The 20,964-nt window shown below is 44.6% G+C and overlaps 1 protein-coding gene across 1 annotated transcript in view; it reads right to left on the bottom strand.

Moving 5' to 3' along the window:
* Positions 1 to 20,964, bottom strand: part of LOC126161279 (UDP-glucosyltransferase 2-like) — a 102,802-nt gene that overhangs the window by 11,853 nt on the left and 69,985 nt on the right. The window contains exons 5-6 of the mRNA XM_049917018.1: positions 1,766 to 1,988; positions 360 to 579 (exon numbers count right to left, since the gene is read on the bottom strand). Of these exons, the coding sequence (XP_049772975.1) occupies positions 360 to 579; positions 1,766 to 1,988 (443 nt within the window). The remainder of the gene's footprint in view (positions 1 to 359; positions 580 to 1,765; positions 1,989 to 20,964) is intronic.

Below are 20,964 nucleotides of genomic sequence, written 5' to 3'. Positions count from 1 at the left end.
AAGACGATAACAGCCGTCATCACAAGGCTGTCTTGTTGACGAACACTCAAGCGACGTATCCCAGCTCAGATGGCCCGCTGAATCACCCGGTCTTAATCCCACATAAACTGAGTGGGGTTTTATCATTAGTGTCTTCGTCTTGAGGTACCTGAAGAAATTTCGTCCCGAAGACGGGCCTTTAACGCGGCTAGAGGCGGTGGTACACCTGGCACCGTTATATCTTCAGGGAATGAGTCATTTGTGATTCGATGTGCTTAGTTACAGTGTTGGCGTAATTGAAATAGAAATACGTGTGGTAATATTAGATCATATCACAAGTGTTCAAGACACATAATCTGATAGGAATGTCGATTACTTACTTTGGATCCTCCAGAACAGTTCGTATAGCAGACAGTAGTGTGTCCTTCGTAACGTCTCTCAACTCCATTCTCACGCCGATCTCTGCTTGGGCAATCTTGGCAGCAATATGTGGCTGGTCAGCCATGAATGGGATGACCAGAAACGGAACCGCGTGGTACATGGCTTCATTCATGCTCTGGAGACCACCTTGCGTAATGAAGAGACGAACTTTCGGGTGAGCTGTGGGCAAAATTCAACGTGTAATGCGTGTAGAGAGTTGTACAAGACAAAGTACTTGGTTTGCATGAAATCCTTATTTCTCTATGTACTGATATGGGAGTTGTAAAACACTTTAACAATGTCAGGTAGGAGAGAATGTTTTAGCTGGAGTAGAATGTAAGTAACGGGACAACGTGGTTCCCGACCCACTCTGAGAGAGGGGGGGGATATTTTCAGAAAGAGGGGGGTAGGACGAGACGGTCATAAAGAGGGGGGATGAAGGAGATAGGCAGAGAGTGGGCTGGAGGACAAGGAGACAGACAGGTAAGAGGAGAAGGGGAACAGGATATGTTCAGAGAGAGTGGGAATAGGAAATGGACAGATAGGGAGGAAGGTGTAGAAGGTAGATGGAATATGGAGATGGTAGTAGGCAGGCGGAAAATGAAGAGGGTTAGGGGAGATGGATAAAGACTTGGTGGAGGAAGAGATAGAGTAGGATGAGGAGATGGACAGGGAGAGGGGTCAGGAGGAGATAGACTGAGAGAGGGAGAGGAGCCATATCTGTATGTGGGACAATCTGCAGGTAAAAGTCTCATTTGCTGTAATACTTGTTGCTCAGATTAGGATGACGTACTCCCCTACTCCTACATAAATTCTCATTCTGGTGGATCTCTCTCTTTCTTTGTATTTTTGATCTGTATCTTACGAAATACTGCCAAATTTGTTCCGTATCATCGCAATGAATTTCTCCAAAATTTCTTTTCCATTTGGTAAAGTGCAGTGAGTTTAATTTTAACCCATCTAGTATCTGTCAAGTCCATTTTCTATTTGTTTTCTTTCGGAAGTAAGTCCTAAGAACACATATGTCGTTCTTCTGACAAATTTATGATCTTTTCTGTTTGTGGTGTAATATCGAATGTCTCCATCCTACTGTACGTTTTATCCTACTTTCGTATTAAAATCACTCACTTTCATCTCTGCACTTTGCTGTCAGGTATCGTTTCCTTTATGTCTGCATGGAGTTCTGAGCTAGTGCATGGAGCTGAGTAGTCTCCACGGAAGATCTTTCCGATTTTCTAAAAACAGTGTTCCTATTCTGTCTGAGGTTGCTTGAATACATCTATATTTAGATATTAATAGTTAATACAAAAGTAAAAGGGGCTTCACATTCTGGCATTTTTAAAAATCGACTGCAGGGTAAGCTCACCAAGGACGGCTTCCTGCGGCAGCCACTTGCTGACCATCAGATTTTCTGGCTGAGACGGCATGGAGTCGTTCTCCCATTTCCAGAGGACGCGCTGCGGCAGCTGCCTGAACGCCTCCAGGAAGGCCTGGATCTTCTCCACTGGCAGAGCGTTGCTTCGCACATTCGAGCCGAGACTGAAGTAGATGACACCGTGTTCGGCTCCATCGAGGAATTCCTGCAGGTTCTGCAACGTTCAACACTGTTGTAATACCTGTCTGACAAGGGAATAACAGGAGTGTCGAAAATGAATTGATAGGAGTAAATAAGGCAATATGATGGCACTCCAACAGAAAACTGGAGTTAACGGCATTGAAACAGGTGGCATGAATAGTACAGAGTGTTTATAAATGAATGTCGGGGTTTTAAAGCTTTACAATTTTCTTATTATATTAAACGTACAGTTATAAGATATAAAATGTAGACTGGCAATGGCAAGGAAAGCGTTTCTGAAGAAGAGAAATTTGTTAACATCGAGTATAGATTTAAGTGTCAGGAAGTCATTTCTGAAAGTATTTGTATGGAGTGTAGCCATGTATGGAAGTGAAACATGGACGGTAAATAGTTTGGACAAGAAGAGAATAGAAGCTTTTGAAATGTGGTGCTACAGAAGAATGCTGAAGATTAGATGGGTAGATCACATAACTAATGAGGAAGTATTGAAAAGGATTGGGGAGAAGAGAAGTTTGTGGCACAACTTGACCAGAAGAAGGGATCGGTTGGTAGGACATGTTCTGAGGCATCAAGGGATCACCAATTTAGTATTGGAAGGCAGCGTGGAGGGTAAAAATCGCAGGGGGAGACCAAGAGATGAATACACTAAGCAGATTCAGAAGGATGTAGGTTGCAGTAGGTACTGGGAGATGAAGAAGCTTGCACAGGATAGAGTAGCATGGAGAGCTGCATCAAACCAGTCTCAGGACTGAAGACAACAACAACAACAACAGTTATAAATGATATATCAAATGAAAGAGCAACTCGAACAGTTTTACCAAGAACCTTATAAATGTTCAGTGGAGCACCTTTGTCACACGACACACATCAAGTCTACAGCATAGTTAGTTACTGTGCAATGTGCGTTCCGGCTGAAGTTCGGTTGTGATCCTCCAAGTGATAATAACATTTGTAGATGGTATCATCAATTCGAAGATACAGGCTGCCTTTGTAAAGGGAAGAGCACAGGACGACCAAGAGTTAGTGAAGAGGCCGGTGAGCGAGTAAGAGAGCCGTTCACTCGTAGCCCAAAGAAATCAGTCCGGAAGGCTATTCGTGAATTGCAAGTTCCGGTGTCGACTGTTTGGAAAGTTATAATAAAACACGTACAACTACGTCCTTACCGTTTACAGTTATTACAGGCTCTAAAGCCCGCAGGCTACGGATTACGTGCCAACTTCGCAAACGAAATGTTGTTTCGTGATGATGAAGATTTTCTGGAACATGCTGCTGCAGTGATAAATCGACCGTTCACCTTAGTGGACATGTTAACACTCACAATGTGCGCATCTGGAGCTCAGAAAATCCTTACGAGGTGGTATAAATGCAACGAAATTCCCCTAAAGTGACTGTTTTTTGTGCCGTATCCCGGTGGAAAGCTTATGGACCTTTCTTTTTTGGTGAACATACTGTAACTGGCACTTCTTACTTTGACACACTAGAGCAATGGCTCTTCCCTCAGTTGGAAGAAGACGAGCCAGGCGATTGGTTGAACTTCACTGTAGCCGAGCGCTGGATAGGCGGCAAGGGGCCCAATGACAGGGCTTGCTTTGCATGGCCTCCACGTTCACCCGACCTAACGCCATGCGATTTTTTTCCTTTGGGGCTTCATCAAGGATCGTGTGTACGTGCCTCCGCTACCAGCAGACCTCCACGAATTAAGAAACCGGATTGAATCAGCTGTTGCTACAATCACTGAAGACACACTTATCAACGTTTGGGAAGAACTCGGCTGTAGACTTTATGTGTGCGTGTAACAAATGGTGCTTACACTGATCATTTATAAGGTTCTTGGCAAAACTGTTTGAGTTGCTCTTTTCTTTGACATATCATTTATAACTGTAAGTTTAATGTAATAAATATTATAAAGCGTTAAAACCCCGATATTCGTTTATAAACACCCTGTATTATTGCTTTGGACTGGAGGCCCTTTGATCGAATTGAGAGCTGATAGATATATTTTACCAATAGTTAGTGTTTCGTCTGCCGAACTAAAAACCCCAAATTTAGTATAAGAAAACAAGCACTTCAAACAAAACAATTATTCACCTTCAGGAGACATTACACATAAACCGTGAAATGCCTCATCTAGCCTAGGGAACGGCTCCAGTTCGCGTAGGAGAAATAGACCACACGTATCTTCAGGCGTGCCTATCTAGCAGGAATGTAAGCGTTCAGTCCTATGAACATGAATATTGTCATCTGGGGTGAAAAGTGCGTCCACAGCAACCTCATTACGAATACTTTCTCCCTGAGAATGTTGTAATAAAAACCATTGTAAAGGTTCATTGAAAACTGAATGCATGGGCCCAAGTCACTGTACGAAAAGCACCCTCAAAACATCACAGCACTATCTCTGGCCAAAGTATTCCTCCCGCACGTCTCTTTGGACTGTCGGGGCATTCGACGCCTGGCATCATTTGAAAAGATGCAAACTAGCGACTTGTCGGGAAACACTACTCGCTTGCAGTCACCTACTGTCGAGTTTCTGTGTGGTTTGCCCATTCAGAAGGCGCAGCTGCAAATGCCTCTGTGAGCAACGTCCGCTTTCGTTCAACCAAAGTCTAAACGTCTACAGCGTACAGCTCCCCTATCAATGTTCACTTGGAGAGTTGTTGAGATAAACCTGCATCCATTGACAGCAGCAGTTGTTTGTTTATGAATGCGAATGTCACTAAAAAGACATCACACTCATCTCCGGTCCCTGTCTGTTAGGTTTTCTTTTCCGGTCCCTGTTGTTACATCCTGTTACCTTGGCTACGTCGCCATCAGCATACAGTTGTAGATTGCTGCTCGCCCTACATTACAGATTATTAATGTACATAGAGAACGAAGAGTGGTTGAATCACAGTTTCCTTTGGTACCCACGACGAGGCCCTCAAATAAGAAAACCCGACGTCGAGGAGAACACGCTGTGTTCCATTACTTAAAAAGTTTTCGAGTGACCCACATATCTGGAAGCCCATTCCGTATTCTCAGACCTTCGTTAGTAGTCTGCAGTGGGCCATCGTCTCAAACACAACCTGGAAATCACACGTGCGAAGTTTTCCAAAACCGTGCTGATTTGTGGATGGGAGTTTTCTGCGTCAAGGATATTTATTGTATACGAACTTAGAATATGTTCAAGAATTTTTCAGCATACCGCTATTAAGGATACGGTTCTATAATTTTGCGGATCCTTTCCTTCAACTTCTTATACAGGGTGGTCCATCGATAATGGCCAGGCCAAATATCTCACTAAATGAGCATCAAACGAAAACACTACAAAGAACGTAACTCGTCTAGCTAGAAGGGGGGAACCAGATGTCGCTATTGTTAGCCCGCTACATGGCGCTGCCATCGGTCAAACGGATACCAACTACGTTTTTTAAAATAGGAACCCCCAGTTTTTATTACATATTCGTGTAGTACGTAAATAAATATCAATGTTTTAGTTGGACCACTTTTTTCGCTTTGTGATAGATGCGCTATAATAGTCACAAACTTATAAGTACGTGGTATCACGTAACATCCCGCCAGTGCGGACGGTATTTGCTTCGTGATACATTGTCCGTGTTAAAATGGACCGTTTACCAATTGCAGAAAAGGTCGATATCGTGTTGATGTACGGCTATTGTGATCAAAATGCCCAACGGGCGTGTGGTATGTATGTTGCTCGGTATCCTGGACGGCATCAACCAAGTGTCCGGACCGTTCGACGGATAGTTACGTTATTTAAGGAAACAGGAAATGTTCAGCCACATGTGAAACGTCAACCACGACCTGCAACAAATGAGGATGCCCAAGTAGGTGTTTTAGCTGCTGTCGCGGCCAATGCACATCAGTAGCAGACAAACTGCGCGAGAATCGGGAATCTCAAAAACGTCGGTGTTGAAAATGCTGCATCAACATCGATTGCACGCGTACCATATTTCTGTACACCAGGAAATGCATGGCGACGACTGGGAACGTCGTGTACAGTTCTGCCACTGGGCACAAAAGAAATTAGGGGGCGATGACAAATTTTTTGCATGCATCGTATTTAGCGAGCAAGTGTCATTCACCAACAGCGGTAACGTAAAGCGGCATAATATGCACTATTGGGCAACGGAAAATTCACGATGTCTGCGGCAAGTGGAGCATCAGCGACCTTGGCGGGTTAACGTATGGTGCGGCATTATGGGAGGAAGGATAACTGGCGCCCATTTTATCGATGGCAATCTAAATGGTGCAATGTATGCTGATTTCCTGCGTAATGTTCTACCGATGTTACTACAAGATGTTTCACTGCTTGACAGAATGGCGATGTACTTCCAACATGACGGATGTCCGGCACATAGCACGTGTGCGGTTGAAACGGCATTGAATAGCATATTTCATGACAGGTGGATTGGTCGTCTAAGCACCATACCATGGCCCGCACGTTCATCGGATATGATGTCCCCGCATTTCTTTCTGTGGGGAAAGTTGAAGGATATTTGCTATCGTGATCCACCGCCAACGCCTGACAACATGCGTAAGCACATTGTCAATGCATGTGCGAACATTACGGAAGGTGAACTACTCGCTGATGAGAGGAATGCCGTTAGACGGTATTGCCAAATGCATTTCGGTTGACGGACATCATTTTGAGCATTTATTGCATTAATGTGGTATTGACAGGTAATCATGCTGTAACACCATGCGTTCTCAGAAATGATAAGTTCACAAAGATACATGTATCACATTGGAAAAACCGAAATAAAATGTTCAAACGAAGCTACGTTCTGTATTTTAACTCAGGACTAGAATTTTCTGCCGCCGGAAGTGGCCGAGCGGTTCTAGGCGCTACAGTCTGGAACTGCGCGACCGCTACGGTCGCAGGTTCGAATCCTGCCTCGGGCATGGATGTGTGTGATATCTTTAGGTTAGTTAGGTTTAAGTAGTTCTAAGTTCTAGGGGACTGATGACCTGAGAAGTTAAGTTCCATAGTGCCCAGAGCCATTTGAACTATTTGGACTTGAAATTTTCTAATGTTCTCGGCGAGAACCTTCGCTAAGGTATGGCGATCGAAATTGTATTCTTCGCGCATGTATCTCTTTACAGAAGCAGGAATTTCTGCTAACGTTTGGCTCTTGACATTTCCACGTTCTTTTTTTACCCCAGAGTGCAGCATTTCCCGAATTTAGTTACTGAACCATTCTTAATCCACTTACTCGGCACACACTTCTCTGAAGTGCGATTTACAATGAGTTTAAACTTTATCCACAGTTCATCTACGCCCGTCATAGTGGAAATAAATGATGTTCATTCACTGTACAAGTAGGATGCTGCAAGTGCTTAATGCTCTTTCCGGCTTAAATGCTCCCGTAGCCTTCTTGACGGTTCTGTTAATTTTAGTGACGATAGTCGCTGCGAAGTCATTATGATCACTAATCGCTGTCTCTATAACGATACTCTTGATAAGGTCAGGACTGACTGTCACTACAGGGGCTGAAATATTGTCGTTGGGCGTGGGTTTTCGAAACAGGTAGGCTAGCGGCCTTGCTGCAGTGGTGACACCGGTTCCCGTCGTATTGCCGGAGTTAAGCTCTGTCGGGCTTGGCTAACAGTTGGATGGTTCACCGTCCGAGTCTGCCAAGGGCTGTTGGCAAGTGGGGTGCACTCAGCCATTTTGTTGCAATTGAGCAGCTACTTGACTGAGGAGTAGCGGCACAGGTCACGAAAACCGACAACTGCAAGAGAGCGATGTACTGACCACGTGCCCCTCCATATCCACATCCGGTGACGCCTAAGCTCTAAGAATGGCCACGCGGGGTAGCCGTGAGCCGTGCGGTCCTAGGCAACTTATCACGGTCCGTGCAGCTCCCCCCGTCGGAGGTTCGACCTACCCTCGAGCATGGGTGTGTGTGTGTCTTCCTTAGCGTAAGTTAGTTTAACTTTAATTAAGTAATGTGTAAGCTTAGGGGCCGATGAACTCAGCAGTTTGGTCCCTTAAGGGGAGCCGGAGGTGCCTATGCTGCCCATGTTAAAATCACTAAGTTTGAGTAACATTTATGAATAAACTACCAAATAGAAAATTTGAATTTTTTTTTTACATATGGAGTGGTTTAGTATTGCAGTTATGACAGAGGGATTTTGGAGTATCTTTTCTAGTTTCCCTCCAATTATTTTTTTTATTAATGACCCAAATTTTTTTTTACAAATAATTGCTTTATAATTAAACTGAAATGAAACTACTGAACATATTGCCAAATGGCTGTGTCACAATGTAAGTTTGACCACTAGGAGTGCTGTATAAAAATTTCATCTCTCTAGCTTGAGTGGATTTTGAGAAAATGTTTCTTATATTCGAAAAATTCTAATTTATGGGAAATGGCTATCAAAGTTTCTCAATACATTCCTGCACTATAGGATGGATTATCAGGGTCTTCTTCTTCATCCTCCAAAAGCTTCCTCTTCTGTCTTCTTTTCTGGCCTTTTGTTATATCATACTTCATATGCCTTTCTCTTCTTTCTACTCCTCTTATCCTTTCTCTGTCAATATTTCTTAGTGCTCGTGCAGTGTTCACCCCAGCTGTAAATCCTAGCGCCTTCAGAACTTCACACTTCACACTGTTCCCTTGGTTGTACGTTGCTATTGCATCATAAATGCCAAAGTGCAGTGTTCTTATGCTTACAAACGCCCTTTTAGGAATCACTTTCCAAATCAAATTGTTTACCCTCTCATTAGGATACTGCGTCTTTCCGTGTAGACATTTGTGTAACAATTCTGGCTGTGCTAAGTCATGAAAAATTGGTTTCATTGCATTTATCACAGCTGCTGGCAAACCATGTTTGTGATCATAGTCCTTTTTTGCATTATATTTGCGCCAGGAATCTTTTGGGCACAGGCTGTGTTGAGGGTATTCATTGGAAGAGGCAGTGTGAAGGAACAATGCCCACACTGCTTTCCACATGTCACTAACGTTACTAGTATTTTGCTTTATAGCATACCCATAGTATCTCTGTAGACGTTCAATCACCTCATCAGTAAGCATGCCTCTCCCTCCTATTGTCTTTCCATCACTGAGCTTACTTGAACCCAAAGTTTGTTTGAGCCTTCGAAGCCGTGCACCCATACGCTTTTGCACGTGCCCAATGCATTCCAACTTTTCAACTACAAATTCATTTCCATATGGTTTCAGTTCCTCTATAGTCTTGAAACCTTTGGAGTCACCATCCCCAAGGTAGTATTTGTACCTAACGTTGTATTTGGGAACTGAACGTTCAAAAATTTGATTCGCTCCATCCACTTCCATTGCTCCACTTGATCCACTAAAATTTGCCTCACAGGTTCCACTGTGCTCTCCTTTGATTTTATTTTTACGCCTACAATGTTTTGATAATATTGCAACATCTATCACTTTTGCAGTATCACCACAAGTAGCAGTTAAACCCCATTCAGGGATTTATGACCCCTCTTTTGCCAGGAACCATCTAATGCCACTACCAAATCCCTAGAACCACCGTTTATTTCTACAGACTCCTCCACTGCTTCCTTCATGGTTTTCAAAGCCACATCTTCAACAGAGGATCCTACCAGTTCACAGTAGTACCCAAATTTGCTTGGAGGCGATGGCAAGTTCATAATACCACAAAACAGTTTACCGGCAGCAGACCCTTTTCCAATGGATCGAAGACCATACACAAGTCGAACATTCACATCAAACACTCTAGATAGTCCATTTTCACCAAACAGACTGGCATGTGAATTGTTGAAAGTCACTTGATACTTGCAACATGCACAGATTATCTTCATCTCACAAGCTAAACCAAAGCGCTTTGTTATCTCTAGTGCCACTCCTACACTTGAACACATTTTGCACAGAACACTTTCTTTCAGCACATATGATAATAATCCAATATTTAGTACTTCGTTAATATCATGACTGTCACTAACATATTCACGAAATCTGTCACTTCCACCAGTCAGCTTCTTGCTAGAAGACGTCACAGGGCTATGGCCGGCCATGTGTTGCTTAGCAGAGGAACGCACTGTTTCAGTAATTGTAGTATCGCAACTTGGTATTAGTGTTAATTTTCTTTTCCCTACGTTCTTCCTCTTCTTATATACACGGTTACTAAAACGTAGTATCGTAACCAGAACAACGCTTTACACAAGAAGTATAATACTACCAACAACAGGCGCAACACTGAACTAATTCAAAATGGTAAACAGCAAAGAGACGATGTTCCGCACTCTTAGCGCTTCATTTGTCACAGAAAACAGTGTAGCCAACCCTTGCACACTCGCTGTATGCGTAACATAAGGAGCTGTATGCGTAACAGGCCGAGAAAATCCCAAGCAGTTCGCCAGGAAGTCACAAGAGGGTGTTAGATGCATTCAGCGGCTGCCCATTTCCTCTGCAGGCGTGGGGGAAAATGGTAATAACTCCACTTCTAGGGCGAGTAGAACAATAATTCAAAGTTTACATTAAAGAGGAATGTTCCAATTAATTTTTGGTAGCAAAAAAAAATCGTAATTTTTTGGATTTGACCATCTCCGGCTCCCCTTAAGACCTTACCACAAATTTCCAATTTTTCTGAGAATGACATGGCGGCCGGTCGGTAACGTTGGGCCTTCAAGGCCTGTTAGGACGGTGATTTTTTTGCTTGTTTCCGTCGAACTAGGTGCCCAAGACAGTTTCCAGAAAATGTATTGAGAACTACTTAACAAGACTGGCTCTCCGTACTAGCAGCAATGAATCCACAGAATTCCCGCTCCATGCTCGCTGAAACAACTTCATTCATGGAGTGGTCATGGGCACACACTAATGCGATAGCTCCTTTGTGTAACTCAGTCACGTCTCCCCGTCGATACGTCTTGCGCAGCAGATTCTATATAACCTAGTGGCTCATACATGCCACATCACTGCTATGACTTACGTGAGTGGTGAACGGTCACATTGAAGCATAGTACTACCCATCATGCCTATACAGAAGGGACATTATATAGTGATCTGACGTGCAGTATGAGTCACGCGCTAGGTAGGTGGCGTCAGGTGGCTCGAGCGCACGTAGTTTCTATGCGAGATGACAGAGGTCACTAGCTGACGGACAATGTTTGAGCTGCAGCCAAAATACTGTCAGTTTTATTTCTGGTTTTGTTTGTTTAATTTTCTAGTTGTTTATTAATAACTATTATAACTGTGTTTAGTTATGAGAATGAATGAAGATGTGAATTTGAAATACCATTTAATGCAAAGTTTTTATATAATACAGTGGTCACGTGTGTGTTACGTATTCATCATGGAGAATCTGTTGTAAACTATTTCATCTGTTGATGGTACTGGGGAAATGGGATAACGATTTTGGAAAACTAATTAGTTTTATATTTGTGGGTTTTCTAAATTTATTTAAGGCAATTTACTCTTCTGATTCAGTGACAAAATTTCATTGTTTCTGTATACATACGCGGGATTGATCGGGTTTCATACCGTTTTCCGACTAGCTGTGATGTTTCTGTGCCAATCAAAAATTATCATATTCACACATTTTTTGGGAAACAAGAAACTTATTTTGTGTAGAGAGAGTAGAGTTGCACCTTGGATCTCATAGTGATTAGATCAGCTGATATGTGCTGCACTGAAAATTATTATTATTGTGATATTTCGGTACCAAAAATGTTGGAGAAGTGCCGTAAAGTGTGGAAAGGAGTTAGATTTAGAGCAAAGAGTGAAATTCAGAACATTTGCTGACGTTCAAATAACTGAATTCCGCGTGGCGTGTTGCTTACTCACGAACTTGAACATTTTGTTCCGTGAGACTGATATTAGCAACATTTGGGCGAGTAGTTCTAAAAGAAACAATTCGTCTGTAAGCTTTCTGCGAAGGATTCACCATAATTACCATAAACTGGCTACGGTTATGAATGATGCGTGCGTATGACCTTTTCAGACGTTGTACAGATTAGAGTAATATATGGATATGGTGTCTGTTCTCTCAGACATGTCCGAAAGAACAGACACCATATCCATATAAGTATATACTTCTCACAATACCGGCTATGACCTTCTTCTTCTGTGCCGCTGCACACATATTCGCCGAACACTTATGGGACTTGGTAAGAATGTCTTCCACGAGTAATGAGTGTGTTAGGGTTGGACACTACGAATATAGTGTGGGGACATACAAGGTGAGAATGTGGGTGCCCTCGGTGACTCAGATGGCTAGACCGTCTGCCATGTAAGCAGGAGATCCTCGGTTCGAGTCCCGGTCGGTGCACACAGTTTCACCTGTCCCCGTTGATATATATCAACGCCCGTCAGCAGCTGAAGGTATTAATACATTACTGGCCATTAAAATTGCTACACCATGAAGACGTGCGACATACGCGAGTTTTAACCGACAGGAAGAAGATGCTGTGATATGCAAATGATGAGCTTTTCAGAGCATTCACACAAAGTTGGCGCCGGTGGCGACACCTACAACATGCTGACATGACGATAGTTTCCCACCGATTTCTCATACACAAACAGCAGTTGACCGGCGTTGCCTGGTGAAACGTTGTTGTGATGCCTCGTGTAAGGAGGAGAAATGCGTACCATCACGTTTCCGACTTTGATAAAGGTCGGATTGTAGCCTATGGCGATTACGGTTTACCGTATCGCGACATTGCCGCTCGCGTTGGTCGAGATCCAATGACTGTTTGCAGAATATGGAATCGGTGGGTTCAGGAGGGTTATACGGAACGCCATACTGGATCCCAACGCCTCGTATCACTAGCAGTCGAGATGACAGCCATCTTACCCGCATGGCTGTAACGGATCGTGCAGCCACGTATCGATCCCTGAGTCAACAGATGGAGACGTTTGCAAGACAACAACCATCTGCACGAACAGATCGACGACGTTTGCAGCTGCAAGGACTATCAGCTCGGAGACCGTGGCTGCGGTTACCCTTGACGCTGCATCACAGACAGGAGCGCCTGCGATGGTGTACTCAACGACGAATGTGGGTGCAGGAATGGCAAAACGTCATTTTTTCGGATGAATCTAGGTTCTGTTTACAGCATCATGATGGTCGCATCCGTGACTGGCGACATTGCGGTGAACGCACATTGGAAGCGTGTATTCGTCATCACCATATTGGCGTATGACCCAGCGTGATGGTATGGGGTGCCATTGGTTACACGTCTCGGTCACCTCTTGTTCGCACTGACGGCACTTTGAACAGTGGACGTTACATTTCAGATGTGTTACGACCCGTGGCTCTACCCTTCATTCGATGCCTGCAAAACCCTACATTTCAGCAGGATAACACACGACCGCATGTCGCAGGTTCTGTACTGGCCTTTCTGTATACAGAAAATGTTCGACTGCTGCCCTGGCCAGCACATTCTCTAGATCTCTCACCAACTGAAAACGTCTGGTCAATGGTGGCCGAGCAACTGGCTCTTTACAGTACGCCAGTCACTACTCTTGATGAACTGTGGTATCGTGTTGAAGCTGCATGGACAGCTGTACCTGTACACGCCATCCAAGCTCTGTTTGACTCAATACCCAAGCGTATCAAGGCCGTTATTACGACCAGAGGTTGTTGTTCTGGGTACTGATTTCTCAGGATCTATGCACCCAAATTGCGTGAAAATGTAATCACATGTCAGTTCTAAAATAATATACTTGTCCAATGAATACTCGTTTATCATCTGCATTTCTTCTTGGTGTAACAATTTTAATGGGCAGTAGTGTATAATTCTAATTTCGTTAGATTAGAGTAAGGCTTGGTATTGAATGGTGCATGCAAGCTTACCGTAATAGAGTGAAATTGTTCACACATAAATATTTTCAGTAAGCTATCCCTTCTAACAAAAAAAAAAGAATTTTAATGCGACTTGTGATTACAATGTGCGCAGCTGTTTTTTTTTCTGTAACTTTTCCCGGCTGAGAACTTCTTGTCAGTAACTTCAGGGAGTCGTGCGTGTGACAAAAAAAGTTCACCATCAGGTGAGTGGAACTTTGCAATGCACAGAGCCGCCGCAGCTTGGTCAGCAGGCATCATCTCTATACGATTTACAACTCTCTCAAGCGACAAATCTGCTGTATTAAAGGGAGGTATAATGGAACGATGTCACATTTATTAAGTTGGTGTGTAAATTCGTAGCCTTTCTGTCTTGGATGTTGCTGCGGGTTTATTTTTCCATTGTCAGTTTTTATTTGTAGTTCACTGTTTTATTTGAGTTAGCATCTCGTCATTTTGTCATGGGGAGATAGTGAATGGAGATGTGAAAGCTATAAAATGAAACGGCAAGTGGAGAAATCGGAAATTTCCGACATTTTCTTCTATTTCTGTTTAGTAGTGGGGTGGCAGCAGTGGAGGCAGACACAGAAATTCGCCGGGTATGGGGATAACGCCGTTGGACAGAGCACAGCAAGGAAATGGTTTTCTCGGTTTAAGATGGATCGGTTTAACATTAGCGACTCTCCACGTTCAGGACGACTTTCGGGATTTTATAAACGGACTAACCCACAATGATCATCTACATCTACATCTACATCCTTGCTGCGCAAGCCACCTGACGGTGTTTGGCGGAGGGTACCTTGAGTACCTCTTTCGGCTCTCCCTTCTATTCCAGTCTCGTATTGTTCGTGGAAAGAAGGATTGTCGGTATGCTTCTGTGTGGGCTCTAATATCTCTGATTTTATCCTCATGGTCTCTTCGCGAGATATACGTAGGAGGGAGCAATATACTGCTTGACTCTTCGGTGAAGGTATGTTCTCGAAACTTTGACAAAAGGCCGTACCGAGCTACTGAGCGTCTCTCCTGCAGAGTCTTCCACTGGAGTTTATCTATCATCTCCGTAACGCTTTCGCGATTACTAAATGATCCTGTAACGAAGCGCGCTGTTCTCCGTTGGATCTTCTCTATCTCTACTGTCAACCCTATCTGGTACGGATCCCACACTGCTGAGCAGTATTCAAGCAGTGGGCGAACAAGCGTACTGTAACCTACTTCCTTTGTTTTCGGATTGCATTTCCTTAGGATTCTTCCAATGAATCTCAGTCTGGCATCTGTTTTACCGACGATCTGCTTCATATGATCATTCCATTTTAAATCACTCCTAATGCGTACTCCCAGATAATTTATGGAATTAACTGCTTCCAGTTGCTGACCTGCTATTCTGTAGCTAAATGATAAGGGATCTATCTTTCTGTGTATTCGCAGCACATTACACTTGTCTACATTGAGATTGAATTGCCATTCCCTGCACCATGCGTCAATTCGCTGCAGATCCTCCTGCATTTCAGTACAATTTTCCATTGTTACAACCTCTCGGTACACCACAGCATCATCTGCAAAAAGCCTCAGTGAACTTCCGATGTCATCCACAAGGTCATTTATGTATATTGTGAATAGCAACGGTCCTACGACACTCCCCTGCGGCACGCCTGAAATCACTCTTACTTCGGAAGACTTCTCTCCATTGAGAATGACATGTTGTGTCCTGTTATCTAGGAACTCTCTAATCCAATCACACAATTGGTCTGATAGTCCACATGCTGTTACTTTGTTCATTAAACGACTGTGGGCAACTGTACCGAACGCCTTGCGGAAGTCAAGAAACACGGCATCTACCTGTGAACCCGTGTCAGCGTACAGGATAACTAGCAAATATTATGAACTTTGATCATTCCACCATCGTGCGACATTTGCATGCAATGGGGAAGGTTCAAAATCGGGAGTTGTGGGTACCGCATGCTCTAAGATAATATCACAAAAATCAGCGGAAAGCCATACGTTCATCTCTCCTCGCTCGTCATTGATTGGCTTGTGAACAACGTAGACCGTTCCTATACTGCATCGTTACTGGTGAAATGACGACTTAATACCAATGTAATGAAAAGAAAGAATAGTTGATGCCAGACAAAGCAGAACTCCTCGTACAAAGAGCTGCGCGCGCCGCAAAAGACAATGTCACGCATCTGGTTGAACGGCGACGGTGTGGCGTACTACGAATTGTTTCCCCGAGGTGTGACCATAACTGCTGACATTTCTTGTCAACAGCTCAGACGTCTTGCAGACGCGGTTCAAGAACAATGACCAGGAAGACAGCGTGAAGCTATACTACACCACAATAACACCCGGTCGCATTCTGATAGAAGGACAAAAAACGCTATACAGGGGTTGTGTTCGGAAGTCATTCCACACTCACCTTACTCGTTTGCCCTCAAATGTTCACCTTTCCCGCTCTCTATCAAACAACCTCCAAGATTTTTTTTTTTCTTTATTGAATTTCAATTCCCCCCGAAGGGGGCGGGCTGGCAGCAGCTTAGTATGCCGCTCTTCAGCCTACAGACTTTGTGAGAAATATGAAGAGAATAAATAATAAAAACAGGCGATAAAATCGGAGACTTAAAGAGTAACACGGCGAAAAGAAATCGTGGAACTGAAAACAAAGAACAGAGGGATGATGATGCTAATAAAATACATACGAAGCAGACAGGTAAAACAATAGACAGACAATTAAAGAAACACGGCGACAGTCTGGATTCTGTTCGCAAAAGACATAAAAGTCACACCTAGCGACAGCATGGTTTCTGTTCGCAACACGAGGAAGACGAACAACACTGAATAGTCACTGGAACACTGCACTAAAAAGTTGGCAAATGTGACATACCACAGCCGAGAGCAGGTGGGGGGAAACTGGACAGATGATGGGAAAACAAAAAAGGGGGGAAAGGAGAGTCAAAGCGAAGGGGGGAACCGGGAAAGGAGCTGATGGAGGATGAGGACCCATAAGAGGGGGGAGGGGGCAGACGCGACAGGGAGTGGGGTAGGCAGAGGAGGGGAATACAAAAGGACTCGGGGGGGGGGGGAGAAAGGAGGTAGGGAGAGGTTTAGTGGGGAGAAAACAGAACGGAAGGGGCGGAGAGGGAGCCCAGGGAAAGGACAGAGAAAAGGAGGGGGAGTGAGGATCAGAGTTGATAGGAGGGATAAATGGAGGGAGAGAGGGCATCGTCCGGGAGGGGGAGTTGATGGAAGCCACCTTGGGAAAGGAGATGTAGGGTGTAGAGATGGAGGGGAGGGGGGACAAAATGGTGAAGACGTGGCAGGGGGCGGGGATGGGAAAGGAGAGGAGCAACAAGGGGGTGAGGGGGTTCAAGACGGCGGGAGGTGTAGAGGATGCGGATATGTTCGAGGAATAGGAGCAGATGGGGGAAAGGAATGAGATCACAGAGGATCCGCGTGGGGGACGGGAGGCGGATACGGAAGGCGAGGTGGAGTGCATGACGCTCAAGGATCTGGAGGGACTAATAGAATTTGGGGGGGGGGGGGGCAGATATCCAGGCAGGACTGGCATACCTCCAAGAAACTTCCTTTTTGGATGAAAATACGCTCGGAACATGGCTCGACGAGTTTTTCGCCTCAGAACCACGTGATTTCTACTGTCGCGGAATCGGAAAGTTACCCCGGTTTTGGCAGACTGTTGTAGAGAGTGAAGGATACGAGGACGAGTCAAATGAAAACCTTAAATTTGTAATAACAAATCGAAATTTCGCGCCGTTACCATGTAAGTTGCTAACCGTGCAACAAACAGCGTGCAGAATGGCGTGTAGGTGGCAGCATAGTGCAGATGCACACATACCGTCGCAGTATCAGTATAAATACGGCCGCCCCACGTGCGACTTGCACCAGGGAAGAACAGCGTTCTGTTATTCGGCTTTTGCGTAGTGAAGGTGTTAAACCTACTGAAATTTATCGACGAATGAAGGTTCAGTAAGGTGATACATGTTTGTCACAGCAGCAAGTCTACGAATGGAGTAGGAAGTTCGCAAATGATGTGACTTCAGTGGAAGATGCTCTTCGTCCAGGTCAGGCACAACGAGTTGTGACACAGAACATTGCTTGCCTAGAGCGACATCTGTCACTAGTGCATCATACACAGATTTCCTAAAATATCATCTGCGACCTGCAATCAAATCAAAGCGACGTGGATTGTTGTCAGCAGGTGTCCCTTAGCAACACGACAATGCAAGGCCCCACACTCCCGTACAACAGTTGCAACAATCACAGACTTGCATTTAGAGTGTCTTCCTCATCCACCATACTCACCAGACCTTGCTCCAAGTGATTTCCATATATTTGGACCAATCAAAGACGCAATGGGAGGAAAGAAGTTCCGTTCTAATGAAGAGGTACGCCACGCGGTGCATGAGTAGTTGCGCGGACTACGAAAAGAATTTTGTTCTAAAGGAATTTATGCACTTTGAGAGCGTTGGAGGACTTACATTGAGCGTGGGGGAGATTATGTTGACAAGTGATACAGCTTTGTACCACTTCTGCACAATAAATAATATTTTAAAAAATACACTCCTGGAAATGGAAAAAAGAACACATTGACACCGGTGTGTCAGACCCACCATACTTGCTCCGGACACTGCGAGAGGGCTGTACAAGCAATGATCACACGCACGGCACAGCGGACATACCAGGAACCGCGGTGTTGGCCGTCGAATGGCGCTAGCTGCGCAGCATTTGTGCACCGCCGCCGTCAGTGTCAGCCAGTTTGCCGTGGCATACGGAGCTCCATCGCAGTCTTTAACACTGGTAGCATGCCGCGACAGCGTGGACGTGAACTGTATGTGCAGTTGACGGACTTTGAGCGAGGGCGTATAGTGGGCATGCGGGAGGCCGGGTGGACGTACCGCCGAATTGCTCAACACGTGGGGCGTGAGGTCTCCACAGTACATCGATGTTGCGCCAGTGGTCGGCGGAAGGTGCACGTGCCCGTCGACCTGGGACCGGACCGCAGCGACGCACGGATGCACGCCAAGACCGTAGGATCCTACGCAGTGCCGTAGGGGACCGCACCGTCACTTCCCAGCAAATTAGGGACACTGTTGCTCCTGGGGTATCGGCGAGGACCATTCGCAACCGTCTCCATGAAGCTGGGCTATGGTCCCGCACACCGTTAGGCCGTCTTCCGCTCACGCCCCATCATCGTGCAGCCCGCCTCCAGTGGTGTCGCGACAGGCATGAATGGAGGGACGAATGGAGACGTGTCGTCTTCAGCGATGAGAGTCGCTTCTGCCTTGGTGCCAATGATGGTGGTATGCGTGTTTGGCGCCGTGCAGGTGAGCGCCACAATCAGGACTGCATACGACCGAGGCACACAGGGCCAACACCCGGCATCATGGTGTGGGGAGCGATCTCCTACACTGGCCGTACACCACTGGTGATCGTCGAGGGGACACTGAATAGTGCACGGTACATCCAAACCGTCATCGAACCCATCGTTCTACCATTCCTAGACCGGCAAGGGAACTTGCTGTTCCAACAGGACAATGCACGTTCGCATGTATCCCGTGCCACCCAACGTGCTCTAGAAGGTGTAAGTCAACTACCCTGGCCAGCAAGATCTCCGGATCTGTCCCCCATTGAGCATGTTTGGGACAGGATGAAGCGTCGTCTCACGTGGTCTGCACGTCCAGCACGAACGCTGGTCCAACTGAGGCGCCAGGTGGAAATGGCATGGCAAGCCGTTCCACAGGACTACATCCAGCATCTCTACGATCGTCTCCATGGGAGAATAGCAGCCTGCATTGCTGCGAGAGGTGGATATACACTGTACTAGTGCCGACATTGTGCATGCTCTGTTGCCTGTGTCTATGTGCCTGTGGTTCTGTCAGTGTGATCATGTGATGTATCTGACCCCAGGAATGTGTCAATAAAGTTTCCCCTTCCTGGGACAATGAATTCACGGTGTTCTTATTTCAGTTTCCAGGAGTGTATTTAAGGTTTTCATTTGACTCACCCTCGTAATATAGTATTGAAGACTAAAATCTATGTTGTGTTCATCTGTTGTGTTTAACAAACTTACTGAAAACGCTACGAACTTATGCACTAACCGTATAATATAAAAAGACATTGTGGAATAAGGCCTGTACGAAATTCTCGACTGCACTGCTTCTAACAACACAAACTACTGAGATTTTATTACGTAGTCAAAGTAAAGCAAGAGTTGTGTTAAGAACAACAGTGGCGATAGTACTTTTACATTAATACGGTAACCAATAACTTTCAAACTTTTCATTTCTAGTACCTTATGCTACTTTATTTAAATTCTACCTCAAAGTTATTAATTATTAGATGGAATAGTCATTGCCTTTAATATAATGTTTGTTTGGTTCATTTACGTAAGTAGGTGGAGACGCACAACCTTCATGGCCCGTATTGTGGCACTATTTCGTTAAATTCTTTTGCATAATTTGTCAAGACTCAAGTATATTCAATTTTGCAAAAATAGCTTCATGTTTATTTGAAAAGTTTCGTAAAGTGGTTGTTCAAAAGCAAGTCGTTAAAGGTACTGCGTGTTGCAATCTGGTACTAAAAGTTAAAATTCGTTTATTCAACGATCTAGTCATTAACAGTTTACAGTTAGATGAAAAGAATTATTTTCAATATTCATCCCTTCAGGAATGGGGACTGGCGTTAGAGAGTAGAACTATTCGTTTTCAGATGGCGAGTTGCTATTGAATTCTGTCCCAGCGATGGCTAATGGTTTCGTGAATTGGTACGAAACTTTAAACATGAAAAAGGTATTTTAAAGCTAAGGAGTGTAAGTGAAGTGTTTAACTTGGTTTTTCAATGGAACGACACCATAACTTTTTGACTAAACGCTACGAAAAATTATGATAGCCAAAGTTCTACCCAAAATGGTTTACACGCAGTTAATTTTCGTGGGAGAGTTCACTTAAAGCAGAAAATATCTGAAAGTGTAAATTTATTGCTCTTTGCGAGTCCGTGGCGAGGTGCCATTCAAGTTAGCGGCAAGGTCATGTAGAGCTGCAGGTGCAAGTAGCTACTCGTAATAGAAGATGAAAAAAGGGCAACAGAAATGCATTCAGAGTAGAGAAAAGCAGTGTCGTTGTAGGATCAATAATTTTTTTCCGGTGGGTGTGCAAACATCATGACGCTGGAAACAGACGTCGCTATAAAGTCGCTGGAAA

Source organism: Schistocerca cancellata, chromosome 2 (genome assembly GCF_023864275.1).
Source record: "Schistocerca cancellata isolate TAMUIC-IGC-003103 chromosome 2, iqSchCanc2.1, whole genome shotgun sequence".
Taxonomy (NCBI): Eukaryota; Metazoa; Arthropoda; class Insecta; order Orthoptera; family Acrididae; genus Schistocerca; species Schistocerca cancellata.
The sequence above is the reverse complement of the archived record's forward strand: the minus strand, read 5'-3'. Positions and strand labels throughout refer to the sequence as shown.